A 20471-nucleotide genomic window follows, 5' to 3' on the forward strand; every position below is an offset into this window, starting at 1 on the left:
GGACCCCAAAATCAACACAAGGGACCCCAAAATCCTACCCAGGACCCCCAAAATCCACCCCAAAATCAACTCGGGACCCCCAAAATCCACCAAAGGAGCCCCAAAAATTCAAACCGGGACCCCCAAAATCCACCCCAAAATCAACCCCAGGACCCCCAAAAATTCAAACCGGGACCCCAAAATCTTCAATGGGACCCCCAAAATTCACCCCAAAATCAACCCCAGGACCCCAAAATCCACCCTGGGACCCCAAAAATCCGCCCAAGACCCCCCAAAATGTTCACTTGGACCCAAAATCCAACCCAGGACCCCCCAAAATCAACTCCGAGACCCCCAAAATGTTCACTGGGACCCCAAAATCCACCCCAAAATCAACCCCAAAATCCACCCCGAGACGCCAAATCCAGGTCGGGACCCCCAAAAATCCTCTCTGGGACCCCAAAATCCACCCCAAAATCAAAGCCGGGACCCCAAAATCTTCACTGGGACCCCAAAATTCACCCTGGGACCCCCAAAATTCACCCCAAAATTCACCCTGGGGACCCCCAAAATCCCCTCAAGACCACCAAAATCCACCCCAAAACCAAACCCCAGGACCCCAAAATGTTCACTGGGACCCCCAAAATCCATCCCGGGACCCCCAAAATCCACCCCAAAAATCAAACCCCGGGACCCCCAAAATCTTCATTGGGACCCCAAAAATCAACCCCAGGGCCCCCCCCCCCCAAATACAGCTCGGAACCCCAAAATCCCCCCAAGACCACCAAAATCCACCCCAAAATCCACTCGGGACCCCCAAAATCCACCCTGGGACCCCCAGAAACTCCAAAATCAACACTGGGACCCCCAAAATGTCCCCCAGGACCCCAAAATTTCCCCCAAAATCCACGCCCGGAACCCCAAAAATCAACCCTGGGACCCCCAAAATCCACATTGAGACCCCCAAAATCCCCTCAAACCCCCCCCCCCCCAAATCGCCCTGGGACCCCCAAAATCCACCCAAAAATCTCTCCCAAGACCCCCAAAATCCAACCCAGGACCCCCAAAATCAACCCCAATCCCATCCCGGGACCCCCAAAATCAACTCTGGGACCCCCAAAATCCCCCCCCAAAATCCACGTCCGTCCTTCCAATCCTTTTATTTCCACCCCCCCCCCCCCAAATTTGGGGAGGGGGCCTCAGCTGTGGGGGATGGGGGGAGGGGGGGGGTTCCCCAAATCCGCGCCCCCTCCCCAAATTCCCCCTCAATCTTCGGGGGGCTCCAAGAACTGAGCGAGAGACCTGGGGGGGGGGGGGAATGAGAGGGGGGGGGGTTAAATTGGGTCTGGGGGCGTCCCCAAAATCAGCTGGGGGGGGTGTGGGGTTGGGGGGGGGGATTTTGGGGACCCCCGCCCCAAATTTGGGGAGGGGGCACTTACTGCAGCAGCGCCCCCGAGAGCTCGTCCAGCAGGCTGCCTGCGGAATTTGGGGAGGGGTCTCAGGGGGGGATTTGGGGGTCCTGGGGTGATTTTGGGGGTCCTGAGGAATTTGGGGAGGGGTCTCAGGGGAGGTTTGAGGGTCCTGAGGTGATTTTGGGGGGTCCTGGGGAATTTGGGGAGGGGTCTCGGGGTGGATTGGGGGGTCCTGGGGAAGTTTGGGGTCCTGAGGTGATTTTGGGGGTCCTGGGGAATTTGGGGAGGGGTCTCAGGGCGGGGATTTGGGGGTCCTGGGGAATTTGGGGAGGGGTCTCAGGGGGGAATTTGGGGGGTCCTGGAGGGGTTTGGGGGTCCTGGGGAATTTGGGGAGGGGTCACAGGGGGAGATTTGGGGGTCCTGGGGAATTTGGGGAGGGGTCTCGGGGGAGGATTTGGGGGTCCTGAGGTGATTTTGGGGGTCCTGGGGAATTTGGGGGAGGGGTCTCAGGGGGGAAATTGGGGGTCCGGGGGGGAATTTGGGGTCCTGGGGAATTTGGGGAGGGGTCTCAGGGGGGGATTTGGGGGTCCTGAGGTGATTTTGGGGGTCCTGGGGAATTTGGGGAGGGGTCTCAGGGGGGGATTTGGGGGGTCCTGGGGGGATTTGGGGGTCCTGGGGAATTTGGGGAGGGGTCTCAGGGTGGGTTTGGGGGTCCTGGGGGGGTTTGGGGGTCCTGGGGAATTTGGGGAGGGGTCTCGGGGGGGGATTTGGGGGTCCTGGGGAATTTTGGAGTCCTGGGAATTTGGGGAGGGGTCTCTGTGTGAATTAGGGGAGGGGTCTCCGGCTGGATTTGGGGTCCGGGCTGAATTTGGGGAGGGGTCCCGGAATTTATTTTGGAGAGGATTTTGGGGTTCTCTGGGTGAATTAGGGGAGGGGTCTCAGGGTGGATTTGGGAGGGGTCTTAGGGGGGGTTTGGGGGTCCCCAGGTGGATTTGGGGAGGGGTCTCGGTGTGAATTTGGGGTTCCGGGGTTGATTTTCGGGTTCTCGGGATGGATTTTGGGGAGGGGTCTCTCTCAGGGTGAATTTGGGGAGGGGTCTCAGGGTTGATTTTGGGTTTTCGGGGCGGATTTTGGGGTCCCGGGTGGGATTTTGAGGAGGGGTCTCTGTGAATTTGGGGAGGGGTCTCTCTCAGGTGAATTAGGGGAGGGGTCTCTGTGTGAATTAGGGGAGGGGTCTCCGGGTGAATTTGGGGAGGGGTCTCGGGCTGGGTTTGGGGGTCCCGTGTTGGATTTTGGAGTTCCGGGGTGGATTTTGGGGTGAATTTTGGGGTTTTCGGGGCGGATTTTGGGGAGGGGTCTCGGGGTGAATTAGGGGAGGGGTCTCGGGGTGAATTAGGGGCGGGGTCTCTGAATTAGGGGCGGGGTCTCAGGTGAATTAGGGGCGGGGTCTCTGAATTGGGGCGGGGTCTGGGTGTGAATTAGGGGCGGGGGTCTCAGAATTAGGGGCGGGGGTCTCAGAATTAGGGGCGGGGTCTCTGAATTGGGGGCGGGGTCTCAGGTGAATTAGGGTCGGGGTCTGTGAATTGGGGCGGGGTCTCTGAATTGGGGGCGGGGGTCTCTGAATTAGGAGCGGGGTCTCTGAATTGGGGGCGGGGTCTCAGGTGAATTAGGGGCGGGGTCTCAGAATTAGGAGCGGGGTCTCAGGTGAATTAGGGGCGGGGGTCTCAGAATTAGGGGCGGGGTCTCAGGTGAATTAGGGGCGGGGGTCTGGGTGTGGAATTAGGGGCGGGGTCTCTGAATTGGGGCGGGGTCTCAGGGTGAATTAGGGGAGGGGTCTCTGAATTAGGGGCGGGGTCTCAGGTGAATTAGGGGCGGGGTCTCTGAATTGGGGCAGGGTCTCTGAATTAAGGGCGGGGTCTCTGAATTGGGGCGGGGGTCTCAGAATTAGGGGCGGGGTCTCTGAATTGGGGCGGGGTCTGGGTGTGAATTAGGGGCGGGGTCTCTGAATTTGGGGCGGGGTCTGGGTGTGAATTAGGGACGGGGTCTCTGAATTGGGGCGGGGGTCTCTGTGTGAATTAGGGGCGGGGTCTCTGAATTAGGGGCGGGGTCTCAGGTAAATTAGGGGCGGGGTCTGTGAATTGGGGCGGGGTCTCTGAATTAGGGGCGGGGTCTCAGGTGAATTAGGGGCGGGGTCTCTAAATTGGGGCGGGGGTCTCAGGTGAATTAGGGGCGGGGTCTCTGAATTGGGGCGGGGTCTGGGTGTGAATTAGGGGCGGGGTCTCTGAATTGGGGCGGGGTCTCAGGGTGAATTAGGGGCGGGGTCTCTGAATTGGGGCGGGGGTCTCTGAATTAGGGGCGGGGGTCTCTGAATAGGGGCGGGGGTCTCAGGTGAATTAGGGGCAGGGTCTCAGAATTAGGGGCGGGGTCTCTGAATTAGGGGCGCGGTCTCAGGTGAATTAGGGGCGGGGTCTGTGAATTGGGGCGGGGTCTGTGAATTAGGGGCGTGGGTCTCAGGTGAATTAGGGGCGGGGTCTGTGAATGGGGCGGGGTCTGTGAATTGGGGGCGGGGTCTCTGAATTGGGGAGGGGTCTGGGTGTGAATTAGGGGCGGGGTCTCTGAATTGGGGCGGGGTCTGGTGTGAATTAGGGGCGGGGTCTGTGAATGGGGGCGGGGTCTCTGAATTGGGGGCGGGGTCTGTGAATGGGGGCGGGGTCTGTGAATGGGGGCGGGGTCTCAGGGTGAATTAGGGGCGGGGGTCTGTGAATTGGGGCGGGGTCTCAGGTGAATTAGGGGCGGGGTCTCAGGTGAATTAGGGGCGGGGTCTCTCTCAGGTGAATTAGGGGCGGGGTCTCTCTCAGGTGAATTAGGGGCGGGGTCTCTGGTGAACTAGGGGCGGGGTCTCTGAATTAGGGGCGGGGGTCTGTGAATGGGGGCGGGGTCTCACCGGGCCGGCAGGCGGTCTCGCACAGCAGCGGGCACAGCGAGCAGAGCTGGCAGCCCTGGGGGGGGCGGCAACAATGGGGAAAATTGGGGCCAGTTTGGGATTTTTGGGGAATTTTGGGATTTTTGGGGGTTTTGTGGGGTTTGGGGAATTTTAGGGGAAGTTTTGGGGAGAATTTGGGGGAATTTTGGAAGATTTTGGTGATTTTTCGGGGAGTTTTGGGGGTTTTTGGGGAGCTTTTTGTGGGGATTTTGGGGCGGATTTTTGGGTTTTTGGGGGAATCTTTTTAGGGAATTTGGGGGAGTTTTGGGGACATTTTGGGGAGTTTGGGGGAAAGTTGGGGATTTGGGGAATTTTGCGGGGATTTTGGGGGGAATTTGGGAAGATTTTCGGGGGGATTTTTGGGACTTTTTGGGGAGTTTTGAGGGGTTTTGGGGTGATTTTTTGAGGGTTTTTTTTGGGGGAATTTTTGGGGATTTTTGGCAATTTTTGGGGGATTTTGGGGAATTCTGAGGGAAATTGGGGAATTTTGGGGATTTTGGGGACATTTTGGGGAGTTTGGGGGAAAGTTGGGGGGGATTTTGGGGGGCATTTGGGGAAATTTGGGAAGATTTTGGGGGATTTTGGGAATTTTTCGGGGAGTTTTGGGGGGTTTTGGGGCGCTTTTTTGGGGGGGTTTGGGGCGATTTTTTGAGGTTTTTTTGGGGGGAATTTTGGGGAATTTTTGGGGATTTTTTGGGGAGTTTTGGGGGATTTGGGGCGACTTTTTGGGGGGATTTTTTTAGGGAATTTGGGGGTTTTTGGAGCGATTTTTTGGGGTTTTTTTTTTGGGAAATTTTTTGGGAATTTTGGGGGAATTTGGGGAGAGTTTTGCGGTTTTCTGGTGAATTTTGGGGCAGTTTGGGGGAATTTGGGGGTTTTTGGGGGGGATTTTGAGGGGTGGATTTTGGGTGATTTTTGTGGGAATTTTGGGGGTTTGGGGGATTTTGGGGGGATTTTTTTTTGGGTGAATTTCGGGGGGTTTTGGGGTTTTGGGATTTTTGGGGATTTTTGGGGGATTTTTTTGGGGTGAATTTTTGGGGTTTTGGGATTTTTGGGGGATTTTTTTGGGGGTGAATTTTTGGGGTTTTGGGATTTTTGGGGGATTTTTTTGGGGTGAATTTTTGGGGGTTTTGGGGATTTTTGGGGGATTTTTGGGGGGATTTTTTGGGGGTGAATTTCGGGGGTTTTGGGGTTTTGGGATTTTGGGGGATTTTTTTTTTTGGGTGAATTTTTGGGGTTTTGGGGGATTTTTGGGGGATTTTTTTGGGGTGAATTTTGGGGGATTTTTGGGGATTTTTGAGGGATTTTTTTGGGGTGAATTTTGGGGATTTTTGAGGGATTTTTTTGGGGTGAATTTGGGGATTTTTGGGGGATTTTTTTGGGGTGGAATTTCGAGGTTTTGGGGTCACCTGGCAGGGGTGGGCAGGGGTCTCCCCCGGGGTCCCCCTCGGTGCAGGGGGCGAGCGAGGAGCAGAGCCGGCAATGCTGGGGAGGGGGCGACGGTCAGGGGGGGCACAAAGACCCCCCCAAAATCCCCCCCAAAATCCCCCAAAACCCCCCAAAATCCCTCCCAAGACCCCTCCCCAAAATCCCTCTTGGACCCCCCAAAACCTCCCCAAATTTCCCCAAAATCCCTCCCAAGACCCCTCCCCAAAATCCCTCTTGGAACCCCCCAAAACCTCCCCAAATTTCCCCAAAATCCCTCCCAAGACCCCTCCCCAAAATCCCTCTTGGACCCCCCAAAATCCCCCAAAAAAATCCCTGAAACCCCCCCAAAATCCCCCCCGAAGACCCCTCCCCAAAATGCCCCCAAATTTGCCCAAATCCCCCAAAATTCCCTCAAATCTCCCTCGAAATCCCCCAAAAACTCCCCAAATCCACCCCAAATTCCCCAAAATTTACCCAAATTTTCCCCCAAATCCCCCTAAAACTCCTCCAGACCCCCCCCAAGACCCCCAAGACCCCCCAAATTTGCCCAAATCCACCCAAAATCCCCCCAAACTCCCAAAATCCCCCCCAAATTTGTCCAAAATCCCCCCAAATTTTCCCCCAAATTTACCCCCAAATCCCCCCCAAAATTTGCCCAAATCCCCCCAAACTCCCAAAATCCCCCCCAAATTTGCCCCAAATCCCCGAAAATCCCCCCAAATTTACCCCCAAATTTACCCCCAAATCCCCCCCAAAATTTGCCCAAAATCCCCCCAAATTTTCCCCCCCAAATTTGTCCAAAATCCCCTAAAATTCCCTCCAAATTTTCCCCAAAATTTCCCCCCAAATTTACCCCCAAAATCCCCCAAATTTTCCCCCAAATCCCCCAAATCCCCAAGGCCCCCAAATTTGCCCAAATCCCCTCAAATCCCCCCCAAATCCCCCAAATTTTCCCCCAAATTTGTCCAAACCCCAAAATCCCCCAAATTTGTCCAAAATCCCCTAAAATCCCCCCCCAAATTTTCCCCCAAATCGCCCCAAAATCCCCAAGACCCCCCCAAAATTTGCCCAAATCCCCCCAAAATCCCCCCAGTTTTCCCCCCAAATTTTCCCCCAAATTCACCCAAAAAAATCCTCCAAAATTCCCCCAAATCCCCCAAAATTTGCCCAAAATCCTCTAAAATCCCCCAAATTTCCCCCCAAATTTGCCCAAATCCCCCAAATTTTCCCCCAAATCCCCAAGACCCCCCCAAAATTTGCCCAAAACCCCACAAATTCCCCCCCAAATCCCCCCCGGACCCCTCCCCACCTTGCAGTAGCTGCAGTAGCTGCAGATGGAGCCGGGCCCGGTACCGCCCTTTCGGCCTCACCTTCCTCCTCCTCCTCCTCCTCCTCCTCTTCCTCACTCCCTGAATTTGGGGAGGGGTCACCCCAAAAATTTTGGGATCCCAAAAAAAACCCCAAAATCTCATTTTTTCCCCCCAAAAAATAAAATAAATCATCCCACCTTCATCATCAATCATCATCATCATCATCTTCCTCTTCCTCGGAGCTTTGGGCGCCATCTTTGTCTTCGTCGCCTTCATCATCATCTTCATCAGAGCTGGGGGGGGGCGTGGCCTTCATCGTCATCATCATCATCATCATCATCATCGTCGTGGTTGTCATGGTGACGATGACAACGGTGGCCTTCATCATCATCATCATCATCATCATCCTCCTCCTGGCGGCGGGCCTTCGGCCTCCTCGCGGCCTTCATCATCGTCGCCGTCGTCATGGCGACGGCCTTCGTCGCCCTCGCGGCGTTGGCCTTCATCATCATCGTCATCGTCGCCATGGCGACGGTGGCCTTCATCCTCATTGCCACCACCATCATCATCCTCCTCCTCGCGGTGGCCTTCGGCCTCGTTGCCATGGTGATGGTGATGATGATGATGGTGGTCACTGGGAGAGCCTTCCTCCCTCTGAGGAGGGTGGTGATGATGATGAAGGCTCTGCCCTTCCTCCTCCTCCTCCTCTCCTCCCCTCCATGATGATGATGATGATGGTGGTGGGGTGGGTCGACGAGGGAGCCTTCGTCCCTGTGGTGATGAGGATGAGGATGGGCGCCGGGGGAGCCTTCCTCTTCCTCCTGGTGATGAGGATGATGATGGCGGGAGCCTTCATCCCTCTGAGGATGGTGAGGATGAGGATGATGATGGTCACTGGGGGAGCCTTCATCCCTCTGATGATGATGATGAGGATGGAGCTGGGGGTCTCCAGAGGAGCCTTCATCTTTCAGAGGATGATGATGATGAAGATGAGGATGATGATGGTGGTCACCGGGGGAGCCTTCATCATCCCTCTGAGGATGATGATGGTGGGGGGTCTCCAGGAGAGCCTTCATCCCTCAGAGGATGATGAGGATGAGGATGATGATGGTGGTCACCGGGGGGAGCCTTCATCCCTCAGAGGATGATGATGAGGATGAAGTTGGGGGGTCTCCAGAGGAGCCTTCATCCTTCAGAGGGTGATGAGGATGAGGATGAGGATGATGATGAGGATGAAGCTCGGGGTCACTGTGGGAGCCTTCATCCCTCAGAGGATGATGAGGATGAGGATGATGATGGTCACTGGGGGAGCCTTCATCCCTCAGAGGATGATGAAGATCATGGTGGGGGGTCTCCAGAGGAGCCTTCATCCTTCAGGAGGATGATGATGAGGATGATGATGGTGAGGATGGTTGTCATCACTGGGGGGAGCCTTCATCCCTCAGAGGATGATGAGGATGAGGATGAGGATGGTGAGGAGGAAGCTCGGGGTCTCCCAAGCCCCCCCTGAGCAGCAGCAGCACCAACAGCAGCCACGGGCGGGGCATGGCCGGAGTGACCACTGAGTGACCACTGAGTGACCACTGACCACTGACCACTGAGTGACCACTGAGTGACCACTGACCACTGACCAATGAGTGACCACTGAGTTACTGCTGAGAGACCACTGAGTGACCACTGACCAATGAGTGACCGCTGAGTGACCACAGAGAGATGGCTGAGTAATCACAGTGACCACGGAGTGACCACTGAGTGATCACGAAGTAATCATGGAGTGACCACAGAGTGACCACCAGGAGTGACCACGGAGAGATTACGGAGTGACCACAGAGTGACCGCTGAGAGACCGCTGAATAATCACAAAATGACCATGGAGTGACCGGTGCTGAGTGACCACGGAGAGACCACAGAGTGACCACCAGGAGGGATCACCAAATGACCGCTGGGTGACCACGGAGAATCCACAGAGTGACCAGAGCCGAATGACCAATGAGTGACCACAGAGAGACCACGGAGTGACTGAAGAGTAAATCACGGAGTGACCAGTGCTGAGTGACCCGCCGAGAATGACCACGGAGTGACCACGGAGTGACCACAGAGAAGCCCACAGAGTGACCACCAGGAATGTCCAGAGCCAAGTGACCACCAAGTGACCGGTGCTGAGTTACCACAGAGAGACCACGGAGTGACCACAGAGTGACCGCCGGGAGTGATCACGGAGTGACCATTGGGAATGACCACGGAGAGACTGCTGAATAGCCGGAGCTGAGTGACCACGGAGTGACCACGGAGTGACCACGGAGTGACCAAGGAGTGGCCAGAGACGAGTGACCACGGAGAGCCCACGGGGGTGACCACTGAGAGTGACCACGGAGCGTCCAGAGCCGAGTGACCACCGAGTGACCGCTGGGAGAATCCACCAAGTGACCACCGAGTGACCGGAGCTGAGTGACCACGGAGAGCCCACGGAGTGACCGGTGCTGAGTGGCCGGAGCTGAGTGACCACAGAGTGACCACTGAGTGACCGCTGAGAGTGACCGCTGGGAGAATCCACTGAGTGACCGGAGCTGAGTGACCACCGAGTGACCACTGAGTGACCTATGGGAGAATCCACCGAGTGACCACCGAGTGACCGAGGCTGAATGACCACGGAGTGACCACAGAGAGCCCACGGAGTGACCGGTGCTGAGTGGACCAGATCCGAGTGACCACCGAGTGACCACTGAGAGTGACCACGGAGTGACCAGATCCGAGTGACCACCGAGTGACCGCTGAGTGGCCACGGAGTGACCACGGAGTGTCCAGAGCCGAGTGACCACCGAGTGACCACGGAGAGCCCACGGAGTGACCGGTGCTGAGTGGCCGGAGCTGAGTGACCACAGAGTGACCACTGAGTGACCGCTGAGAGTGACCGCTGGGAGAATCCACTGAGTGACCGGAGCTGAGTGACCACCAAGTGACCACTGAGCGACCTCTGGGAGAATCCACCGAGTGACCACTGAGTGACTGGAGCTGAGTGACCACAGAGTGACCACAGAGTGTCCAGAGCCGAGTGACCACCGAGTGACCGGAGCTGAATGACCACGGAGTGACCACAGAGAGCCCACGGAGTGACCACGGAAGTGTCCAGAGCCGAGTGACCACTGGGAGAATCCACTGAGTGACCACGGAGTGACCACAGAGAGCCCGCGGAGTGACCACAGAAATGACCACAGAGAGCCCACGGAGTGACCACAGAGTGGCCGGAGCCGAGTGACCACTGGAGAATCCACGGAGTGACCACAGAATGACCACAGAGAGCCCACGGAGTGACCACAGAGTGGCCGGAGCCGAGTGACCACTGGGAGAATCCACGGAGTGACCACGGAGTGACCACAGAGAGCCCCACGGAGTGACCACAGAGTGGCCGGAGCCGAGTGACCGCCGAGTGACCGCTGAGTGACCGCAGCAGCTGCGCCCCTCCCCCACCCCCAAAAATAGACCCGAGGGGGGGGGAGGGGAAAAAAACCCAAAAAATCCCAAAAAAATCAAAATTCTTAAACAATTTGGGGATTTTTATTTCACATTTTGGGGTCTCCCCACAATTTGGGGAGGGTCCTAATTTTTGGGGGGGGTCCTAATTTTTGGGGGGGGTCACATTTAGGGGGGTCACCCAAATTTGGGGGGAGCAGGGAGGGAAAAAATGGGGAAAAAAACCCAAAAATTCAATTTTTTGTACAGTTTTGGGGGTTTATTTCACATTTTGGGGTCTCCTCACAATTTGGGGAGGGGTCCTAATTTTTGGGGGGGGTCCTGATTTTGGGGGGGGGTCACATTTAGGGGGGATCACCCCAAATTTGGGGAGAAAATCCCAAAAAATTGAGGATTTTAACCCATTTTTAGTGGGTTTTTTTTGCATTTGGAGGGGGTCAGATTTGGGGGGTGATCCCAAATTTGGGAGGGGTCCCCCCAAATTTGAGGGGGGGGTCACATTTAGGGGGGGTAACCCCAAAACTGGGGGAGCAGGGGGGGAAAATTGGGGAAAAAAAAAATTGAGGAGTTTTGACTCATTTTTAGAAGTTTTTTTTTTATTTGGGGGGGGTTAAATTTGGGGAGAGGTCGTCATTTGGGGAGGGGGTCCCCTCAGATTTGAGGGGGGGGTCCTCATTTTGGGGGGGTCATCCCAAATTTGGGGGGGGAGCAGGGAAGAAATTGGGGAGGAAAACCCCAAAAATTCAGGATTTTCACCCATTTTTGGTTTTTTTTTTTTCACACTTAGAGGTATCCCCAAATTTGAGTGGGGGGGTCCTCATTTAGGGGGAGGGGTCGCACCCCAATATTTAGGAACCAAACCCCCCCCCCCCAAAAAAAAAGTCATAAAAATTAAATAAAATTTAAATAAAATTGACCAAAATTTGGAAAAATTTCCAAATATTTTTGGGGGTGGCGGGGTCAAAATTGAGGGGGGGGTCCCCCCATTTTGGGCATGGGGGGGGACCCCCAAATTTAATTTAATTTAATTTAATTTAATTTAATTTAATTTAATTTATTTTGAGAGGGGGGGGAGGGGGCAGAAATTGGACACCCCGAGCTAAAAATAACCCGGGGGTGGGGGGGCGGAGGGGAGGTTGGTGCCCCTCCCCCCACCCCCGCCCCTCCCCCCACCCCCGCACAACCTTGGGGGGGGAGGGGAATAAAGGGGGGACCCCCTCCAGGACCCCCCCCCCAAAAAACAAAACCGGAGCAAAGGGAACGGCAGAACCATGGGGGGGGCGCAGGTGAGGGGGGGGCGACCCCAAATTTGGGGAGGGGGCTCCCAAAATATGGGGGGGGGGACCCCAAATGATGAATGGGGGGGATCCAAATTATGGGAGGGGGCGGCAATTATGGGGAGGGGGCGGCAAATATTGGGGAGGCGAATTATGGGGAGGGGGGACCCCTAATTATGGGGGGGGGTGGCAAATTATTGGGGGGGGGGAGCATCTCAAATTATGGGGGGAACCCCAAATTTGGGGAGGGGGCTCCAAATATTGGGGGGGGGGACCCCAAATGATGAGTGGGGGGGATCCAAATTATGGGGAGAGGGGGCGAATTATGGGGAGGGGGGACCCCAAATTATGGGGAGGGGGCGGCAAATATTGGGGAGGGGGCTCAAATTATGGGGGGACCCCAAATTATGGGAAGGGGGCGGCAAATATTGGGGGAGGGGGGGGAATTATGGGAGGGGGATCCCAAAATATTGAGGGGGGGGACCCCCAAATTATGGGGAGGGGTCGGCAAATTATGGGGGGGGGGCCCAAATTATGGGGAGGGGGCTCAAACTATGGGGGGACCCCCAAATTATGGGGAGGGGGGTGGCAAATATTGGGGGGGGAGCCCAAATTATTGGGGGGGAGTCCAAATTATGGGGAGGGGGTGGGACCCCAAATTTATGGGGAGGGGGCGGGAAATTATTGAGGGGGGGACCCCAAATTATGAGTGGGAGGGGTTCCAAATTATGGGGAGGGGGCGGCAAATATTGGGGAGGGGGGCTCAAATTATGGGGAGGGGGGGACCCCAAATTATGGGGAGTGGGCTCCCAAAATATGGGGGGGGACACCCCAAATTATTGGGTGGGCGGGATCCAAATTATGGGGAGGGGGCGGCAAATATTGGGGAGGGGGCTCAAACTATGGGGGAGGGGGGGACCCCCAAATTATGGGGAGGGGGGCGAATTATGGGGAGGGGACCCCAAATTATTGGGGGGGGCTCCAAATATTGGGGAGGGGGCTCAAATTATGGGGGGACCCCAAATTATGGGGAGGGGGCGGGAAATTATTGGGGGGGGAGCCCAAATATTGAGGATGGGGGGCGAATTATGGGGAGGGGGAGCCCAAATTATTGGGGAGGGGGCTCAAACTATGGGGGGACCCCAAATTATGGGGGGGAGACCCCGAATTATTGGGGGGGATCGCAAATATGGGGAGGGGTCGAATTATGGGGAGGGGGAGCCCAAATTATTGGAGGGGGGGGCTCCAAATTATGGGGAGGGGGGCTCCCAAAATATGGGGGGGTACACCCCAAATTATTGGGTGGGCGGGATCCAAATTATGGGGAGGGGGGCGGCAAATATTGGGGAGGGGGCTCAAATTATGGGGGGACCCAAAATATGGGGAGGGGGCTCCAAATATTGGGGGGGGGACCCCAAATTATGGGTGGGGGGGATCCAAATTATGGGGAGGGGGGCGGCAAATATTGGGGAGGGGGGCTCAAATTATGGGGGGGGGGGCCAAATTATGGGGAGGGGGCTCAAACTATGGGGGACCCCAAATTATGGGGCGGCGGTGGCAAATTATTGGGGAGGGGGGACCCCCAAATTATGGGGAGGGGGGCTCCCAAAATATGGGGGGGGACACCCCAAATTATTGGGTGGGCGGGATCCAAATTATGGGGAGGGGGCGGCAAATATTGGGGAGGGGGGCGTCCAATTTTGGGGGGGTACCAAATTATGGGGGGAGAGTCCCAAATTATGGGGAGGGGGCTCAAACTATGGGGGACCCCAAATTATGGGGGAGGGGGTGGCAAATTATTGGGGGAGGGGAGCATCTCAAATTATGGGGGGAGACCCCGAATTATTGGGGAGGGGGGGGCTGCAAATTATGGGGAGGGGGCGGGAAATTATTGAGGGGGGGGGGACCCCAAATTATGGGGAGGGGGGCTCCCAAAATATGGGGGGGGACACCCCAAATTATTGGGTGGGCGGGATCCAAATTATGGGGAGGGGGCGGCAAATTATGGGGAGGGGGCGGCAAATATTGGGGAGGGGGCTCAAATTATTGGGGGGACCCCAAATTATAGGGAGAGACCCCGAATTATTGGGGGGACCCCAAAATATGGGGAGGGGGCTCAAATTATGGGGGGGGGCTCAAAATATGGGGAGGGGGGGAGCCCAAATTATGGGGAGGGGGCGACAAATTATGGGGGGGAGCCCAAATATTGAGGAGGGGCGAATTATGGGGAGGGGGACCCCAAATTATGGGGAGGGGGGGACCCCAAATTATTGGGGGGGGCCTCCAAATTATGGGGAGGGGGCTGAAATTATGGGGGGACCCCAAATTATGGGGAGGGGGCATAAGACCCCCAATTATGGGGTGAGGGGGGGGAGGGGACCCCAATTTATGTGTGGGGGACCCCCAAATTATGGGGAGGGGGCGTCATTAAACCCCAAATTTGAGGACCCCAAATATTGGGGTGGGAGGGGGGGGGGGAAAGGGACCCCAAATATTTGGGGTGGATTTTGGGGAGGGGGATTTTGGGGGGGATTTTGGGGGATTTTTGGGGGGGGATTTGGGGGATTTTGAGGGAGAATTATGGGGGGAATTTGGGGGGGAATTTTGGGGGAATTTGGGGTGGATTTGGGGGAATTTGCGGTGGATTTGGGGGAAATTTTGGGGGAATTTAGGGTGAATTTGGGGGGGATTTTGAGGGGATTTGTGGGGATTTTGGAATGGATTTGAGGGAGGATTTTGGGGAAATTTGCGGTGGGATTTGGGGGATTTTTGGGGGTGCTTGGGGTGGATTTTGGGGGTGAATTTTGGGGGGATTCAGGATGAATTGGGGGGGAATTTTGGGTGAATTTGGGGGGAATTTTGGGGGGAATTTTGGGTGAATTTGGGGGGGAGTTGGGGGGGATTTTGGGGGAATTTTGGGGTGGGTTTGGGGAAAGTTTTGGGGGAATTTAGGTGAATTTGTGGGGATTTTGGAATGGATTTGAGGGAGGATTTTGGGGAAATTTGAGATGGATTTGAGGGATTTTTGGGGGTGCTTGGGGTGAATTTTGGGGGAATTTAGGGTGAATTGGGGGGAATTTTGGGGGTGAATTTTGGGTGAATTTGGGGGGATTTTGGGGGGGGAATTTTGGGGAAATTTCGGGTGAATTTGAGGGAATTTTGGGGGGATTTTGGGGGAGATTTGAGGGGGATTTTGAGGGGGGATTTCTGTGGGTTTTAGGGCAAGTTTTGCGGTAATTTTGGGTGGATTTTGGGGGGAGAATTTTGCAGGGGATTTTGGCGGGAGATTTTCAGCGAATTACCGATCGGGGGTACCACAAGACCCCCAAAATTCATCTCTGCGACCCCTCCCCAATTAACCCACCGCCCCCTCCCCACCCTCAGCTCCTGCTCCTGCTGGCCCCGGTGGCTTTGGGGACCCTGAGCCCCCTGCCCGGGGGAGGGGTCTCGCTGCTGGGGGGGGTCCCGCTGCTTTTGGGGGGGGGTCCCGGCCGCCCCCCGTGCCGGCCCGTCAACGTCACGGTGGCGCTGGAGAAGGACGAGTGTCCCCAATGTCGCGCTGTCACCGCCACCGCCTGCGGGGGCTTCTGCCGCACCCCGGGTACGGCTTGGGGGGCGTTTTGGGGGAAAATTGGGGGATTTGGGGGGGTTTTGAGGGGTTTTGGGGGTGATTTGGGGGGATTTAGGAGTGATTTGGGGGGGATTTTGAGGGGTTTTGGGGGAATTTTGGAGGGGTTTTGTCCCCAATGTCGCGCTGTCACCGCCACCGCCTGCGGGGGCTTCTGCCGCACCCGGGTACGGTTTGGGGGGATTGGGGAAAATTGGGGGGATTTGGGAGGATTTGGGGGGATTTGGGGGGATTTTGAGGGGTTTGGGGGTGATTTGGGGGAATTTTGGGGGGTTTTGGGGGAATTTTGAGGGGTTTGGGGGTGATTTGGGGGGATTTCGGAGGGGTTTTGTCCCCAATGTCGCGCTGTCACCGCCGCCGCCTGCGGGGGCTTCTGCGGCACCCGCGTACAGTCTGGGGGCTTTCTGGGGGGATTTGGGGGGGATTTTGGGGAGGTTTTGGGGGGTTTGGTGGGGAATTTTGAGGGGTTTGGGGGTGATTTGGGGGGATTTTGGGGGCATTTGGGGGGATTTTGAGGGGTTTTGGGGGTGATTTGGGGGGGATTTTGGAGGGGTTTTGTCCCCAATGTCGCGCTGTCACCGCCGCCGCCTGCGGGGGCTTCTGCCGCACCGGGTACGGTCTGGGGGGATTTGGGGGAAAATTGGGGGAATTTGGGAGGATTTCGAGGGTTTTGAGGGGATTTGGGGGTGGTTTGGGGGAATTTTGGGGGGATTTTGGGGGGATTTGGGGGGGATTTTGGAGGGGTTTTGTCCCCAATGTCGCGCTGTCACCGCCGCCGCCTGCGGGGGCTTCTGCCGCACCCGGGTACGGTCTGGGGGGATTTTGGGGAAAATTGGGGGGATTTCGAGGGTTTTGAGGGTTTTGGGGGGATTTGGGGGTTTGGGGGGGAATTTTGAGGGGTTTGGGGGTGATTTGAGGGAATTTTGAGGGGTTTGGGGGGATTTTGGAGGGGTTTTGTCCCCAATGTCGCGCTGTCACCGCCACGCCTGCGGGGGCTGCTGCCGCACCCGGGTACGGTTTGGGGGCTTTTGGGGGAAAAATTGGGGGATTTTGGGGGATTTGGGGGGTTTGGGGGGTGATTTGGGGAATTTGAGGGGTTTTGGGGGAATTTTGAGGGGTTTTGGGGTGATTTGGGGGGATTTTGAGGGGTTTTGTCCCCAATGTCGCGCTGTCACCGCCACTGCCTGCGGGGGCTTCTGCCGCACCCGGGTACGGTCTGGGGGGATTTGGGGGGCATTTCGAGGGTTTTGGGGGGATTTTGGGGATTTTGAGGGGTTTTGGGGGTGGTTTGGGGGGATTTGGGGGTGATTTGGGGGGATTTTGGAGGGGTTTGGGGGGATTTTGGAGGGGTTTTGTCCCCAATGTCGCGCTGTCACCGGCATCGCCTGCGGGGGCTTCTGCCGCACCCGGGCACGGCTTGGGGGAATTTTGGGGAAAATTGGGGGATTTTGGGGGGATTTTGGGGGGTTTGGGGGAATTTCGAGGGTTTTGGGGGGATTTCGAGGGTTTTGGGGGTGATTTGGGGGGATTTTGAGGGGTTTTGGGGGGATTTGGGGGGATTTTGGAGGGGTTTTGTCCCCAATGTCGCGCTGTCACCGCCACCGCCTGCGGGGGCTTCTGCCGCACCCGGGTACGGTTTGGGGGAATTTGGGGAAAAAATTGGGGGAATTTGGGAGGATTTCGAGGGTTTTGGGGGATTTGGGGGTGATTTGGGGGATTTCGAGGGTTTTGGGGGTGATTTGGGGGGATTTTGAGGGGTTTTGGGGTGATTTGGGGGGATTTTGGAGGGGTTTTGTCCCCAATGTCGCGCTGTCACCGCCACTGCCTGCGGGGGCTTCTGCCGCACCCGGGTACGGTTTTGGGGGGATTTGGGGAAAAATTGGGGGAATTTGGGGGGAATTTTGGAATTTGGGGGTGATTTGAGGAATTTTGGGGGGATTTGAGGATATTTGGAGGAGTTTGGGGGATTTTTGGGAGGATTTGGGGGATTTTGGGGGGGGTGTTGGAGGAGTTTTGGGGGAATTGAGGGGGGAGATTTGGGGAGTTTTGGGGGGATTTTAGGGGGGTTGGGGGGTTCGAGGGGGGTTTGTGGGAGATTGGGGGGAATTTTGGGGGAGGTCTGAGAGGATTTGGGGGAATTTGGAGGATTTGTGGGTTTTGGGGGGATTTGGGAGGGTCTTTAGAGGATTATTTGGGTGGGTTTTAGGGGATTATTCGGGGGGTCTTTAGGGAATTATTGGAATATGTATTAGGGATTATTTGGGGGGTCTTTAGGGCATTATTTGGGTGGGTTGTAGGGGATTATTTGGATTATTTCGGAGTATTTAGAGGATTATTTGTGAGTATTTAGAGGATTTTTTGGGGGTTTTTTAGGACATTTTTTGGGATTATCAGGGTGTGTATGAGGGGATTGTTTGGGGGTCTTTAGGGGATTATTCCGGGGGTCTTTAGGGAATTATTGGAATATGTATTAGGGGATTATTTGGGGGTCTTTAGGGCATTATTTGGGTGGGTTGTAGGGGATTATTTGGGTGTGTATTAGGGGATTATTTGGGAGTATTTAGAGGATTATTTGGGGATTTTTAGGGCATTATTTGGGGAGTTTTAGATGATTATCAGCGTGTGTATTAGGGGATTATTTGGGGGTCTTTAAGACATTATTTTAGGGGTTTTTAGGGCATTATTTGGGGGTCTCTTTAGGGGATTATCAGGGTGTGTATTAGGGGATTATTTTGGGGGTCTTTAGGGGTTATTGGGCTGTGTGTTTGAGGGGATTTTTTGGGGTCTTTGGGACATTATTCGGGGGTCTTTAGGACATTATTTGGAATTATTTAGAGCATTATTTGGGTGTGTATTAGGGGGAATTTTTTGTGAGTATTTAGAGGATTATTTGGGGATCTTTAGGGCATTATTCGGGGGGTCTTTAGGACATTATTTGGGATTATTTAGAGCATTATTTGGGGGTCTTTAGGGGATTATTTGGGGGTCTTCAGGGCATTATTTTGAGGGTCTTTAGGGCATTCTTTGGGTGTGCATTAGGAGATTATTCGGGGGTCTTTAGGACATTATTTGGGATTATTTAGAGCATTATTTGGGTGTCTTTAGGGGTTATTGGGCTGTGTGTTTGAGGGGATTTTTTGGGGTCTTTGGGGCATTATTTGGGGGTGTTTAGGGGATTATTTGGGGGTCTTCAGGGGATTATTTGGGGATTTTTAGGGCATTATTTGGGGGTCTTTAGGACATTATTTAGGGGTTTTTAGGGCATTGTTCGGGGGTCTTTAGGACATTATTTGGGATTATTTAGAGCATTATTCGGGGGTCTTTAGGGAATTATTGGAATGTGTATTAGGGGATTATTTGGGGGTCTTTAGGACATTATTTGGGATTATTTAGAGCATTATTTGGGTGTGTATTAGGGGATTATTTCAGAGTATTTAGAGGATTATTTGGGGATTTTTAGGGCATTATTCGGGGGTCTTTAGGACATTATTTAGGGGTTTTTAGGGCATTGTTCGGGGGTCTTTAGGGGATTATTCGGGGTCTTTAGGACATTATTTGGAATTATTTAGAACATTATTTGGGTGTCTTTAGGGGATTATCAGGGTGTGTATTAGGGGATTATTTTGGGGGTCTTTAGGGGTTATTGGGCTGTGTGTTTGAGGGGATTTTTTGGGGTCTTTGGGGCAATATTTGGGGGTGTTTAGGGGATTTTTTGTGAGTATTTAGAGGATTATTTGGGGATTTTTAGGGCATTATTTGGGGGTCTTTAGGACATTATTTAGGGGTTTTTAGGGCATTGTTCGGGGGTCTTTAGGACATTATTTAGGGGTTTTTAGGGCATTGTTCGGGGGTCTTTAGGACATTATTTGGGATTATTTAGAGCATTATTTTGGGGGTCTTTAGGGGTTATTGGGCTGTGTGTTTGAGGGGATTTTTTGGGGTCTTTGGGGCATTATTGGGGGGTCTTCAGGGGATTATTTGGGGATTTTTAGGGCATTATTCGGGGGTCTTTAGGACATTATTTAGGGGTTTTTAGGGCATTGTTCGGGGGTCTTTAGGACATTATTTAGGGGTTTTTAGGGCATTGTTCGGGGGTCTTTAGGACATTATTTGGGATTATTTAGAGCATTATTCGGGGGTCTTTAGAGCATTATTCGGGGGTCTTTAGGGGGTTCTGAGGGTGTCTCCCCCCCTGCAGGAGCCGGTTTACCGCAGCCCCCTGGGCCCCCCCCGCCAGGCCGCCTGCACCTACTCGGGGGTTCGCTACGAGCGCTGGATTTTGGGGGGCTGCCCCCCCGGCACCGACCCCTCCGTCACCGTCCCCGTGGCCCTGGGCTGTCGCTGCGGCCGCTGCCCCATGGCCAGCGCCGACTGCGCCGTGCTGGGGCTGGGACCCTCCTTCTGTGGGGCCCCGAGGGGCTTTGGGGGGTCCTGACACCCCCCCGAGCCCGGGGATGGGACCCCCACCCCCAATTTATGGGGATTTTTGGGTAATAAAAGCTCCTGGCCGCCAGGGGGCGCTGTGTGTCATTGGGGGGTACCATAGAGTGGGGATCCTCATTATGGGGGGTTTGGGGGGTCCAGACCTCACAATTTTGGGACACCCACCTCTCATTTATGGGATTTTGGGGTCCTGACACCCCCCGAACCCGGGGATGGGACCCCCACCCTCAATTTATAGGGTTTGGGGGGGGCGAAATAAAACCTCCTGGCCGCCAGGGGGCGCTGTGTGTGATTGGGGGTACCATAGAGTGGGGATCCTCATTATGGGGGGTTTGGGGGGTCGAGACCTCTCCCACCCCACAGTTATGGGACCCCCACCTCTCATTTATGGGATTTTGGGGTCCTGACACCCCCCGAGCCCAGGATGGGACCCCCACCCCCAATTTATGGGGATTTTTGAGTAATAAAACCTCCTGGCCGCCAGGGGGTGCTGTGTGTCATTGGGGGGTACCATAGAGAGGGGATCCTCATTATGGGGGG

The 20471-nt window shown here is 55.1% G+C and overlaps 1 protein-coding gene and 1 long non-coding RNA gene across 2 annotated transcripts; one reads left to right on the forward strand and one right to left on the reverse strand.

The window, feature by feature from the left end:
• Window positions 1-1148: 1148 nt before the first annotated feature.
• On the reverse strand, window positions 1149-4461 carry LOC141726717 (uncharacterized). Its single transcript, XR_012577753.1, has 3 exons — window positions 4336-4461; window positions 1419-1455; window positions 1149-1281 (listed from the first exon to the last, which is right to left on the reverse strand). It is a non-coding gene; the product is annotated as an uncharacterized LOC141726717 (long non-coding RNA).
• Window positions 4462-11738: 7277 nt separating this feature from the next.
• On the forward strand, window positions 11739-20001 carry LOC141726707 (lutropin subunit beta-like). The gene is made up of 3 exons (XM_074531699.1): window positions 11739-11869; window positions 15245-15466; window positions 19687-20001. Exons 1-3 carry the CDS (start codon window positions 11855-11857, stop codon window positions 19921-19923), a joined length of 474 nt encoding a protein of 157 aa, XP_074387800.1. The 5' UTR covers window positions 11739-11854; the 3' UTR covers window positions 19924-20001.
• The last annotated feature ends 470 nt before the right edge of the window (window positions 20002-20471 follow it).

This window comes from Zonotrichia albicollis, chromosome 38 (genome assembly GCF_047830755.1).
Source record: "Zonotrichia albicollis isolate bZonAlb1 chromosome 38, bZonAlb1.hap1, whole genome shotgun sequence".
NCBI classification, from domain to species: Eukaryota; Metazoa; Chordata; class Aves; order Passeriformes; family Passerellidae; genus Zonotrichia; species Zonotrichia albicollis.

What these genes read in the sequence shown, in the direction of transcription:
- LOC141726707 (XM_074531699.1), top strand. An exon ending in TCTGCCGCACCCCGGGTACG is followed by an intron (nt 15,467 to 19,686) that starts GCTTGGGGGGCG and finishes CCCCCCCTGCAG; the next exon opens with GAGCCGGTTTACCGCAGCCC.